The sequence below is a fragment of the Arvicola amphibius genome, chromosome 6 (assembly GCF_903992535.2).
Source record: "Arvicola amphibius chromosome 6, mArvAmp1.2, whole genome shotgun sequence".
In the NCBI taxonomy this organism is placed as follows: domain Eukaryota; kingdom Metazoa; phylum Chordata; class Mammalia; order Rodentia; family Cricetidae; genus Arvicola; species Arvicola amphibius.
In genome coordinates, this window is record NC_052052.2 from 7667460 (window position 1) to 7680818 (window position 13359).

Consider the following 13359-nt stretch of genomic DNA (forward strand, 5'->3'; position numbering starts at 1 on the left):
GGCTCCTGGGCCACTGAGTTTGGGAGCTATGGGTCACTGCAGGTCAATGGGTCTGTCGAAGCCAGAAGGGTACCAGCTGCTGCCATAGAAACCATAGTTTGTGCTGATCAGCAAGTCAAGCAGTGACACTTCATCCTCCCTCCCCAGGGATGCTTGTGCAGGGCTCCGTACCCAAGGCTTTATGTGATTCTTGTTCACCTCCTTCAATAACCCCACCTGGGAGGAACGAGTATCATTTCCCCTCCATTGATAGGAAAGTAAGGCTCAGAAAGGCTAGTGCCCTGCTAAGGTTACAGAGCTAGAGAGGAGACACTGGGGCCAGAGCCCTAGACACGGGTGGGTCTGGCTATAGGCCTGCACGCTGCCCAGAAGCCTTCCTGGATTTTAACAGTGAGATGTGAAGTATAGCTGGGCCAGCTCAGGGAGGCCGGGGGCTCTGGTCCTGTCACAGCTGCCTTCGGAAGGGAAGTAGGAACATACCAAACCGCATCCTCCCTTCCCTTTGTGCCTTCCCTTCCTGGACACTCTGACTCACTGCTGAAGTCTCTAGAAAGGCTCAGCACAGGGGCCTCTTGAGGCACCCACCCCCTCCACATGGGCCAAAGCTCAGGAAGCTGATGGCTCTCAGGGGTGGGAGCCAATCTGGCCTCCGTCGACTCCTGACCACCAGGGAGGAGGATTCCAGCCTCACTGGAGAGGAGCAATCTGCTTTCTGGGGGAGCCAGAAGGCTTTGGGTGTGTGGAGGTAGGGGGCTGGCTCTGTGTGGATGGCCAGGCCTTGGGCCATGTAGGCACTGACTCAAGCTGTAGGGTCCTGTCTGTACTTTCAGAAGGGGTTGCAGGCTTCTCAGAGGTGGCAGTCAGAAGGTCCCTGGGAAGTACTGTCTGAGGATCTGCTGAGCCCACACCGTGCCTCCCAGGGAGCTCTGGACTGGAGGTCCCCAGGTGGGCACTGGCATCTGGCTGTCTCCCTCTTTGGATGGTGAATGTGACATCAGTCCCAGGCAAGACAATGAGTCCCAGCCCTTCTGTCCCCTGCCTTGGTTCTGAGGTTGACAGATCCAGGTACCCTCTGACCCCTTCTCCAGATGGATCTTGTTCATTCTGCAGTGGCTCCTCAGCCTTGATTATTGGTAGTATCTCCTGAGGCCTTCTGGGAGCACGGTGGAAAATCAACCCCTCTTCATTGAGGCGGCTCCTGAAGCGCCTTGTCCATGGTGGGAATTCCTCGCTGATGTGGGCAGACTCCCTTGGAGTGGGATCCACGGACTCTGCTGATTTCACAGTCTCTCTTGACAATTGTCCCAGTGGGAAGGGACTGCCTGACGGCTGGGCAGGGTCCTGCTCAGTCATCATGACTCTTGGAACTTCGGTTAGGGGAACAGATGGTTCAGAACCCTGCAGCGTTTGGGGCCCATTGGATCGCCAAGAAAGCCACAGAGGAGAGGGGACTTCTGAAGACAAATGTGTAGCCATGGAAGCACGAGACAGGAAGATCACCTGTGAAGGTCTGGGGCCAGCCTGGGAAGCATCCGTGTGTTCTGAGGAGAGTGTAGCTGGAGCCCAGAGATGTGGAATTAAATCTGTCTTTTTTGGAGGAGTCTGAAGACCATGATGCTCTTGGCTTGCACTGGTGAAAGAGAAGGCAGTGGACTTCCAGCTTCCTCCTTCCGGTGCAGCCGTTTGCATGAACAACGCTGCTGGTTCCAGCTGCAGAGAGAGGAAAAGCATCAGAAATAAAAGCATATGGCCCTAGCAACCCTGTGAACCACAGCCCAGAGAAGGATGTGGAGGCAGTGGCCTCAGGCTGGGCTTCTAGGCCTGCCTCCAGGACCCCCACCTCCACTGTTGGAGCGTGCCTCAGTTTTTGACCCTCTTGTGAATACAGCAGCTGTCTCTACCACTGTCTTCTTCAATGCGAGCCAAGCAGGACAGACGAAAGGGCCCTGCCCCTAGGTGGAAGCATGTTAGGTCCCTGCTTTCCCTGGGAAACATTCTGAATTTGAGGAAGAAGTGTGACCGGGGGTGTCAAGGTGTAGCTATCCGTGAATAAAGGGTAGCGAGAGACAGGGCTTAGGCCCAATTAAAGCCATCCCCGCCTCGTGGGGACCAGACCCTTGGGTAGGGAACAGCATGCAGAGCACACGGCTGTGGATTTGCCTCAGTGGTTTCTTTAGCAGACTGGTGCACAAAACGCCGAAGGGGCTCATCCCGAGCAGCTGCTCGCAGGATCTGGAACTGGGGAGAGGCAGCAGGCGGCAGCACTTCTGCTGAAACAGTCTCCCATCCAGGGGACAGGGTAGGTAGAGTCGCCCTCGGTGTGGCTGTTGAGACAAGTGACTCTTCTCTTGACCCTTCCAAATGGAAAGCAGAAGTCAGCCTTCCCCCTAGGGAAACGAAATCTTCCTGCCATGGAAGCATTCATCCGTTCCCCAAAGAACATAAGCCTGGTGATCAGTGCCCAGCCCTGGGTTAGGAGCTGTCCTCATGGCTGAACCTCACAGAGCTTTGAAATTAAATTATCTGTGCTAGAAACGCAGCTAAGTTGGCGAATGCTTACTTAACATCACAAGTCCCTGAGTTCAGTTTCCAGAATGACATAAGCCAAGTATGGCTGTTCCACTGGTAACACCAGCAAGTCAGAAGGTGTTGGCAAACGGATCAGAAGTTCAAGTTCATCCTTGACTAGAGAGCAAGGTCCTGGCCAATCTGGATCTGAAACTCTGTTTCAATGAACAGAGTCTACTGAACTTAAAACACATAAATCCAGGTTTCTGCAGAGATCACCTGACTCCATTCACTGCCCAGCCTGGATGCTACCAGCTGGTTTCATCGGAGAGCCATCTCCTATTTTGAGGTATAATACATTGATTGGTCCAACCCCAGAAATCAATCAGAACTGGGTAATGTTGCCTGCCTGACCATCCTCAGGTTAACCAGCCAAGCACTGCTGATATCCTAGACAACCATACTGTCCCATGTTGGGGAGGGGGCATCTTGTACATTTTAAGACATGCTAAGTAGCAACTCCTCATCCACAGTTCCGGTACAACCATTTAGTATCCTTGGGGCAGGCTGTAAGGTGGTTAAAATGGTGAAGTTTTATAGGGATTGTGTTGTGTGGTTACGTCTGAGACAGGCTTTCCATACTAGCCTAGGCTGTTCTTGAACTCAGCCTTCCTCCTGTTCAGCCCCCCCCCCCCCCAAGCTCTGCAATCGCAGGCACCATGCCCAGATCCAGAGAACACTTCCTGTCATCAGCTTCACACAGAACAATGGACAAACTTGGCCACCATGGTCTATCTCCTTACAAGGCAGAATCCTCTCAGATGCATCCCCAGAGAAGTCAGGCCTGTCTCTTTTGGGGGAGTATAGTGACTCCTGCTGCCCAGACTGCCTGACACTCCTTCTTATCCTAAACCCCACTGCAGCTCTACCCCCTTCCCCTGGGTCCTGGATGCCCCTACCCTCACTGGTTTATGCTTCTTACCTGACCCCCACCAGCATTTCCACCCAGGTCCTCTCACTCACGTCTTGAGATGTTTTATCACAGGGAAACTACACGTGCCACACTGCAGAGGTCAGAGGTCACTTCTTCCCTTTTGCCACATGGGTCCTAGAGATCAAACTCGGGCTAGCAGGCTGGGCAGCAAGCACCTTTACCTGCTGAGTCATTTTGCTACCCTTTACCCAGTCTTTGGAAGATGAAGGTACCCCCTCATTGCCATGGTCACACCCCCACTGCCATGGCCACACCTCCACTGCCATGACCACACCTCTCACTGCCATGGCCACACCCTCACTGCCATGGCCACACCTCCATTGTCACGGCCACACCCCCACTGCCATGGCCACACCCCCGCTGCCATTGACTTTCTTTTTAGGGGGTGGGTACCCCACTTACTCTATTGTTCTCAGAAGCTGCCACCTGAAACTGTTAGGGTGCTCTTAAACATCGTTTGGGTTTGGTTTTCATTTTGTAAGGGGGAGGGAGATTTTAAAAAATCTGTACCCTGAGGCTGAAGAGATGGCTTGGTGGTTAAGAGCACCTGTTGCTCTTTCAGAGGACCTGGGTTAGGTTCCCAGCACCCTCGTGGTCTGTCACAACCACCTGTAACTCTAATTCAGGGAGAGCTGATGCCCTCTTCTGACTCAGAGGGCCCCGGGCATAAACATGGTACACAGACACACGTGCGGGCAAAACACCCACCCGCAAAAACTGAAACGAACAAGTCTTAAAGAAAAGTCTCAGAACTGCAGGCACGTAGGCAACCCATTCAGAGTCTGACTCACGAGTCACAGATTGACAGAGGAAAGACGTTTTGTAAAAATTCCTGGTGAAAATCGGGTCTAACAGGCACTTGTAAGTAAGTGGTTGCTAAAAGCAAAAGCTGAAGAAGGAAAACTGTATGAGCCGCAGCCCAGATCTCCACCCAGGCTTCTAGACTGCAGGGAAAGGCAGGAGCGGAGAGCAGAGACTATAAAAAGAACAGAAAGCTCTGGAAGCTGCAAAGAGGTACAGAGGAGGTGCACTGGGGACCAGGGAGGGGAGAGATTCATTCCGGCTGCTGATATGAAATTAATAAAACCAGAAAGGGAACATTCTTTCCCCATGTAAATCTTCCCAGGGAGGGAGAAAAAAATCCTCCTAAAATGTTTTTATTGCTGTTGCTATTTTCGTATTTTATTCATTGTCTCCCTGTGAACAACCTACCTACCCTTCGGAGGCTAGAACAAAGTCCATCTCATCCCTGGCACCTCCTCCTGGGTCCACCTGCCCTCCACAAGGCTCCAGAGACACCTCCTAGCTCCCCTTACAGGCTGCTGGAGAGACCCCATCCGGTGGCCTCTGCTCCCTCCCAGCTCTCTCTCCCACTGCAAGTGCCTGCTGAATCCTGGCCGGGTAGAGTTCCAACCCCCCCCCCTTCCAAAATCAATATCAGTGCCGCAGGAAACTGCTAAAACAAAAGCAGCCGAAACATGTAAAAACTTTCAAGAAATATTTCCATTTTTAGCAGCCGGTTAGAACTCGACCCCGTCCTCACGCCCCACCCCCCAGCCCATCCCGCCTTTGTCTTTGTTTCTGAGTTTGGGGCTAGATGTGGTAGGCAGTCCCCCTTTTAATCTTTAAATATAGTTCTGAATATAATTACATTTTTATGCAGCACCGAGACATCATATCCTGGTAACGGGGCATTCTTGCACTATTAACATCTGAGTTCAATCTCCTTCCCGTCTGTCTTCTATTGAGGACAGTTAGGAAGTCCTGAGATGAAAGTGATTGACATCATTTGTGAATTATGTGTATTTCCTCGTGCTGGATCTGAATGGGTTTTGCTCCTGGTGGTTTTGCATGTGTGAATACCAGGTTGTCTGGTCGTCCGCCATTCACCGAAAGCCCCTTCAAGACAGGGCGGCGGCATTCCTTGCACGGGAGCTCGCACGGTGTTTACAGGGCAACTTGCTTCAGATGAAGGACACAGTGCAGAGGCTAGGGCTCTCTGCCAAGCAGTCTGAGGCACCGACCGACCTGAGGCACTGGAGCCCACACAGAGATGGTGGGACACACCAAAATGGAAATGGGACATCCTGTACCAGGTTCTCTCCTGCAACACCACCTTCTAATACACCGTTGTGACAGGCTCTAGGATCCTTAGGCTCCAGATTGAAAAGAAAAAAAAAAAAAGCCGAGTGGGAACTAGGGATGTAGCCCAGTGGGCAGAGTGGTTGTCTAGTACAGGAAGCCTGGGTTGATCCCCAGCACTTCATAAATTCACCAGAGTGGCTGCTGCCTGTAACCTCAACTCTTGAGGCCTGGAGGCAGAAGGGCCAGAAATTCAACATGATCTTTGACTGTGTAGTGAGTTCAAGGCCAGCCTGGGCTAAATGAGTTTCTGATTGTCTCAAACAAAACAAAACCTGAGACAACACTCAGAGAAATGGTACACACCTGCAAACCAAGCACCTGGGAGGCTGAGGGAATTTAACACCAACCAAGGCTACACACTAAGACCTGGTCTCAAAAATAGAAACAAGCCAGGCAGTGGCAGCGCACGCCTTTAATCTCAGCACATGGGAGGCAGAGACAGGTAGATCTCTGTGAGTTCAAAGCCAGCCTGGTCTACAGAGTGAGTTTCAGGACAGCCGGGGCTGTTATACAGAGAAACCCTGTCTCCAAAAAAAAGTTAATTAATTAATTAAAAAATAAAAAAAAAATAAAGATTAATTAGTAAGGTGTGTACCACACCAGAATAAGAATGATCTGAGATCAGATATCTAGATCCCTTGTTTGAAAAATAAAAATAAAAAGGCCGCGGAGCCGGAGAGATGGCTCAGTGGTTAAAAGCACTGACTGCTCAAAGTACTGACTGCTCTTCCAGAGGACCCGGGTTCAATTCCCAGCACCCACATGGCAGCTCACAACTGTCAGTGACTCCAGTTCCACAGGATCAGAGCACCTCCCTGTGCACCAGGGAAAAACATGCAGGAAAAACACTTAGGCACATAAAATTGAAAACAAACAAACAAAAAAAAACAAGCAAACAAAAACAAAAAACCTAAATGTTCTTAAAGCCCTGTGCACCTGTAATCCTAGTACTTGGGAGACAGGAGGCTCCTTGACGTTTGCTGGTCAGAGTGGCTGACGAGGTGGGCTCGAGGGCCAGTGAGAGGCTGGGGCCAGTGAGAGGCTGCTGTCGAACGAGTAAGACACTGGACAGTATCCTTTGGCTCCCATATCCATGTGCACACACACGCACATACACATGCACATACACACACGCACACATGCACACACACATGCATGCACACACACACGCACATACACATGCACACACACATACACACACACAGAGATGCGCGTGCGCATGTTGAGCTGGGAAGCCGATGCACTTCCGCCTCTGTCTCCCTTTTCGCTATTTAGGACCTAGGCCTCTCCAGTTCCAGCAGCGTACTTGACAGAATCACTAAGTTGCTGAGATGTGGGAGCTCTCAGTCCAGAGAATGAATACTGCCAAAGGAGAATGAAGCCAGGGCAGGGAATGAGACCATGGGTAGCATGTACCTGTCACCAGCAGGCGTGCTTTCAGGGTTCCTCACTTACCCACACACTGGAAAAAGTTCTCCACTCTCCAGTGTACTGGGGAGACCATCTCTGCAAAGGCCAGGCTCAGGTCCACCCTGTAGAACGCTTGTGTCCCTGGGGATTCTCTGGCATCTGGGCATGCCTGTGGGACAGCAAGGCATTGGTTCCATGTGATGAGATACATCCCTTGTCCTCTGACTGTCCCTGCTGGGGCCACCTCCTAAACAAAGCTAAGCCTCTAGGACATAAACAGTGAGGCCAGCACCCAGCCAGCCCCCAAAGACCTGCTCTCTGAAATCTGTCTTTGGGTTCAACCAACAGCCCAAGCAAGAGGTCTCTGAGGAAGAAGCAAGGCCATAACACCAGGATGCTGACCTGGTACTGGAGCAGCAGCCGGGCTGGGATGCTGACAACCACGAAGTCTCTGTCCTCGGTCACCGTGAAGGTGTTGGACTGGTGCACCCGCAGGAACCTGGGGCTCAGGGACTCTTCCACATGGAGTCCTCTCCTAACCAGACCCAGTCTCTGCTTAGGGATGTAAACTGAGACCTCCGACCCTGGCTGGGACAACACTGGAACCAGAAGGAAACATGACCCAGAAAACAAGCTACAGGGATGCAGGGCCTTAGCCAGAGCCACACCTGAGGCCAGCCCACACATGACTCAGTTCATTTTGACACTGGAACTTGATGTCCCAAGAAAAGAAGAAAGGGAGGGAGGGAGGGAGGGAGGGAGGGAGGGAGGGAGGGAGGGAGAAAGAAGAAAAAAGGGCCACCCTGTTTAGCTCTCAGAGGATACTGCCATTTGAGAAGGTTGCTGGAAAAGCAGGTGCCAGGAGCAGTCTGGTAAAGGCCAAGACTGCAGTTCATGGCCCTGCCTGGAGCCCCTCCCATGACAAGCTGCTGGAAGGAGGACAGCTCGTATCAGTTGTTTACACTTTAGCAAGAACTTTGTTGTACCAGCTCTCTCTCATGGGGTGTTCCGAGCCGGCTCTGCAGTTGCTAAATGAAAAAGCATTTGCCTCCAAATAAAGATATTTCAAACAGTACAAACAGGGCGGGAGTGTATGGATTCCGGGCCTCCTCACAATGAAGAGGTGCATGGGAAGGGAGGGTATCACCTCAAAGTCTTGCAGAATATGACCACAGACCCTAGAGCCTGCCTGGGGCCCCCAGAAGTTCCCAGACCCCAGATCTGCAGCCCTCAGTAGATAGCACTGTTCACAGTCACACTTCACACGCCACTCGGACTGCTCCCACGACCATAGTCACACTTCACACTCCGCTCAGACCTCTCCCTCGTCCATAGTCATACTTCATAGACCTCTCAGACTGCTCCCATGTTCCCCAAATGCCTCCCAGAACCAAGCATTTCAGAAGTCCTCAGCCAAGGTTAGGGCTAAGAAGAGAGGCGGCAGAATGGGGCAGTGGGGACAAGGTGTTTGGCAGAGGGGAGAAAACAGGAGTCGTAGACAGATAGTGCTAAAATCAGAGGTGGGCATCAGGGGCACTCCTGGATCTTACCCAGCGGGCACGCAGCCTTGAGGGAGTAGGCATAGGAACCGCTCACCAGCCAGAGTGGCAGGAGCTCCAGGGAAGTGTTCCATACCTGGGGAAACAGGAAGGTCCCCCCTGTGGCCACTGTTCCTTCTAGAGGCACGCTCCCTCCTTAAGGGCCTACCCTCTCTACTCCACCCTTTCATCTCATCTCTGAACAAAGCCCCAAGAATCAGAGCCCAGGCCAGGGTCTGTTGCTCCAGCACAACCAGGAAATATTATTTAGCCAGGATATTTTTAGCAGGAAGCAAGCTCAGAGCAAATGTCATGTGAGCCGTCTTCTCTTACACGGCAACTTTGGGCTATTTAAAGAGATGGTAATTATGATCCTGCCACCATGATCAGGACGCGCTGAATACATGATTGCCGGAGCCCCTCATCTGCCGAGCAGAGCACTTTACACTAATGGGGCCCAATTTTCGAAGCCGCCTGCCTAAATCTGTCCAGTCTCACAGGTGGACACGTGAATTGGCACTGCAGGATGACAAAGTGCTCCTGGGGGTGTCAGGCTGTGGGGACTCCCTCAAGTCTGGCCTGGCCACTGTCCACAACTGACCTCCTGTCTCTGAAGAAGTTCTTGTCGTGGGCTTTGGACGGTGACCATGGTGGCACCAATGTCCACATCTAATCCCATCAAGCTGGCATCCTCCAGAGAAGCCACCAGCTCCCCTCGAAGGGACAGCATCCACGGGGTCTGATGACAAAAGGCAAAGTCACAATCCAGCTGACCAGGAGACATGCTCATTTGGGGTCAAGGATCATGGGCTCTTGGGGGCGGGACTCAAGACGGTGACTAGGTCATGGAAAGGCTCAGCTGACCAAGGGGTAGAACGGCAGCAACTTAAACATGCTGATGCTCTTATATTCCAGGGAAGCTGACCCCTTACAGGGGTGTTTAGGGCACAGATAAACATGCTGGGCCCCTGAGAGCAGGGCCAGTCACTCAGCCTCTGTACCATCCAGGCCAGCGTAACTGGCGGCCTGTAATGGGACACGATCAATGGGGGCTGTGAATCAAGATTGGTATCCAGTGAGGCAAGAGGTTCAAGGAGGAAGCACAGCCCGGTCCAAGACTGAGGAAAGTCTCTAAGACAAATGGAAAGCAAGGATTCCCAAGACTCAAAGGGGTGTGAGGGAGGCTCTCCCCAGGTGACATGAGAACCCCTAAGACCCAGAGAAAAAGTGGGTGCCTGGTGTAATGGATTATGCCTATGTTCCTAACACTTGGGATTGTGAAGCAGGGGGATTTACATGATTTAAATAACAGCCTGGGCTATGTAGTAAAAGCTTGTCTCCAAACAATAAAAACTAGGGACTGGGGCATAGCTCAGTTAGTAGAATAATTGCCTAGCACACCCTGGGTTTGATTCCACTTCCCGCCCTGAACTATTAAAAAAGAAAAGAAAAGCTGGACGGTGGTAGCAAATGCTTTTAATCCCAGCACTCTGGAGGCAGAGGCAGGCGGATCTCTGTGAGTTTAAGGCCAGCCTGATTTACATAGAAAATTCCAGCCAGTCAGGGCTATATAGTGATATATGTAATATATATGTAATATATATATGTAATATATGTGTATGTATATATTCTGCCTCAAAACTAAAGAAGAGGAAGGGAAGGGAAGGAAGAGAGGAGTGAGGGGAAATACAGAGGACAGCCGTGAACCACACAGGACTGGGTGGCCTTGCTAAGGATTCAGCTCCTGCCACTGGGAACCTTTCAGAGAGAATCTTACCATGGCAGGACCCAGAGACTTTCTACCCCAGCATGGTACCACCAGGTTCTTTTCCCCAGACAGCTTCAGGCCTCTGTGAGGAGGGTGCCAGGGGGAAGTTCCCGTTCTGCCATGATCCAGGCCCACAAAACTACTGTTCATGGACACTCTCCACAGAAGGACCATGGAAGCAACAACCTCCTGCCTCAGAGCCTCCCAAGCACCAGGCCTAGCAGAACCTTCCAGAACAATGTCCTTTCCTCACCTACCTGTCCACTGTCGATCCTTGGAGGCAAGGGCCTAGAGACCTGCGAGGAACAGAGAGGAAGCGTCAGCCGCAAACTGTGAGCAAAGGTGAGCAAGCAAGCACGCACTTCTGCAATCACCGCAGCAGGAGTCTAGCAAGAGAGTCGTGCCGCCCAACTGTTTGCTCATTAAGACAAGAAAATCATTTCTGTTCTGGGACTCAAGTGTCAACAGACCCAGGGAAATGTCGCCCTCAGCTGCTGCCCTGGGCCAGGCCAGCAGGGCAGCTAGCGTGTGGAGCACAGCTGGCAAGGCAGAGGCTGGGTGTGCACATGACTCTGATGCTTGTGGTGGACTGGTTCCCAGACCTATACCTCCCACCTCATCTCGCCCCCAGTCACCCATCTCTTATCACCTTTCCTTTACCTGTGGACTCCGAGGAGCAAAGGTAGAGGTGTGTGTTCACCTAAGTGCCATGCTCAGGACGCCCAGTCATCTCGGGCTCCCCCAGTGAAGGATGTTCGAGGCTAAAATAAGGATGCTCTCAGGCAAACCCAGACAGCTGGTCCCTCACTGCACCTGAACCTCGTGATGCCAGTAAGGGACTGGCCTGGGCCCCAGCTCCACCCATCTGTGCTCTTGCCTACGCTTCCATTATTGTATTAGTTATGTATTTATTATGCCAGTGTATATGTTGTGGGCATGCATCTGTCACAGTGTGCATGTAGGGGTCCAAGGACAACTTAGGGGCGTCATCTCTTCTCGGCTGTGCAGGTCCTGGAGATGGAACGCAAGCTGTCAGGCTTGGGCAGAAGTGCCTCCTCTTACCTCCTCTTACCTCCCATTGCCTCGACCCACCCTCACTCCCTTTGCCTTTTCTGTAAGCATGGGCAGGGATACTGAGGCACAGGACAGAATCATAGACCAACAGAGAGCAGCTACCCTCTCCCCTTATTCCACAAAAGCTAAGAACACTGAGGCTCAAAAGACTAACGAGTCTGGACACCTCTCCTGCATAGGGTTGTTTCCCCTTTCCCCGACAGGTGCAGAATTCATTCTTCCTGGTCCAGAGATGAGTAGGTGGAGCTGAGGTAGCCCCTATCCCCTCAATCTTGCCAGTGCCTCAGCTCTGCTGCCCCTGGCCTCAGAGAGCTCAGCACAGCCCACAGAGAGCCTGTTGTGTGAGAGCCGCTAATTCCCTCACCTTGGAGGTGCTGCCTTCACTCAGGGAGCAGAGAGGAAGGAGACCGGAAAGGGATTCAACATTTCCCAGGTCAGCCACCAAAGCCTCCCTCCAGTCTCTCCACCCCAGCCCTACAGCAACAGGGCAGCCCTGGAGGCTGCACTCTTCCGTGGAGGGAGCCATTTTGTAGAAAGAAGGGAAAGGACGTGGGATCAAGTGCACAGGCCAAACGCGCCATGCCCTTTAAATGGCCATGAGCAGACTATATTTAGGGCCTGCAGACATTCAGCAGGACCTCGGGTAGTCTTCCCTGGGAGCAATCGCTAATCACTGCATTGAGTTTACCGGTGCCCCTGGGCACACTTAACCCAGGGCAATGAATAGTTATTGCGCAGCCTCCCCGCTCGGGGCTTGTGGGCACACTTAAGCAAGCTCGCAGATCGCTGCAAGCAGGGCATGGCTCGGGTACACCCTTGGGCACCCTGTGCCATCAGCGGGGAGAGGCAGAGTATTAAATATCTATGTGCCCTGTGCCCGCGGCTGCATTTAGCCAGGGGCAAGGCTGGTGTAACGGCTTTAATTAAAACTTAATGCAAGTTCAAGGTGCAGCCATGGAAGTGGCTGTAGAAGTCACCAGGAATGAATCAGTCAATTCGATGAGATGATGAGGTTCTGTGATGGGTAAAGGAAAAACAGAGGAGATGGGAGGGCGGGGGTAAGAAAGGTGGCAGCTGAGACTATTGCTCCCATGCAGCCCAATTTTCTGCGACTCTGCCCAGGGAAATGGGGGTCCTGTATTCCTGTAGGCTACAACACCTACGCTGGGGAAGGATGCTGGGGACCTGAGCAGGTCAAAAAGGACAAAGTTGGCGCTTGACTTGCCACTAGCTCTGCTCTGCTCCCGTTTCTGTCCAATGTTGTATGACAGGGGCAACCTTGTCCCCTGGTGGCCGCTCCCAAAATTACAGGCCAGTGTAAAGAGCCGTGACCAGACTATCAAACCCACATCCCACTATGACCATGTTTGGGGATCTTTAGGAAGAGGCCTGTGACTCTCAGGAACAATAACACCTTGCCTGGCATGACCACCATGGGACCTAAACATCCCTCTGCCTCAGGCACTGCCCCTTAAAGTTGGGTAGCAGAGAACTCTAGAGGCAAGATCACAGGGGGCAGCACAGAGCTGGGGTCCCAGCCTCTGCTCAGCAATTCCTGTCTCAGCACATTTGCTTCAAAGGCCGGGACAGATGAGAATGGAACTGAACACCCCTCCTGAGGCAGACTGGTGTCTGTGCAGATCTGATCATCGGCACTAGCACAGAGCTTGGCATCCAGCATGTGCTTCTCACGGATGCTTCTCAAATGGATGGTCGCTGTCATCCGTAGGTCTTTCTCCCTTCAAGATCTCCTCCCCTCTCCTTTCTTCCTTCCTTGTGGCATCAGGCAAAATTGGGTTTATAACTGTTTGGGCTTGTTTTTTATTTATTTATTTATTGTGTGGATGTGTGCATGTGCAAGTATCATGGTTCATGTGTGCAGGTCAGAGGGCAACTCGCAGGAGTCAGTTCTCTCTTTCCAC

At 52.2% G+C, this 13359-nt stretch overlaps 1 protein-coding gene across 1 annotated transcript in view; it reads right to left on the reverse strand.

Moving 5' to 3' along the window:
- Positions 1-326: 326 nt before the first annotated feature.
- The window catches only part of C6H1orf127 (chromosome 6 C1orf127 homolog), a 30990-nt gene continuing 17957 nt past the window's right edge, over positions 327-13359 (reverse strand). The window contains 8 exon segments of the mRNA XM_038334350.2: positions 327-765; positions 767-1710; positions 2161-2354; positions 7103-7226; positions 7460-7656; positions 8608-8692; positions 9197-9334; positions 10621-10659. Of these exon segments, the coding sequence (XP_038190278.2) occupies positions 327-765; positions 767-1710; positions 2161-2354; positions 7103-7226; positions 7460-7656; positions 8608-8692; positions 9197-9334; positions 10621-10659 (2160 nt within the window).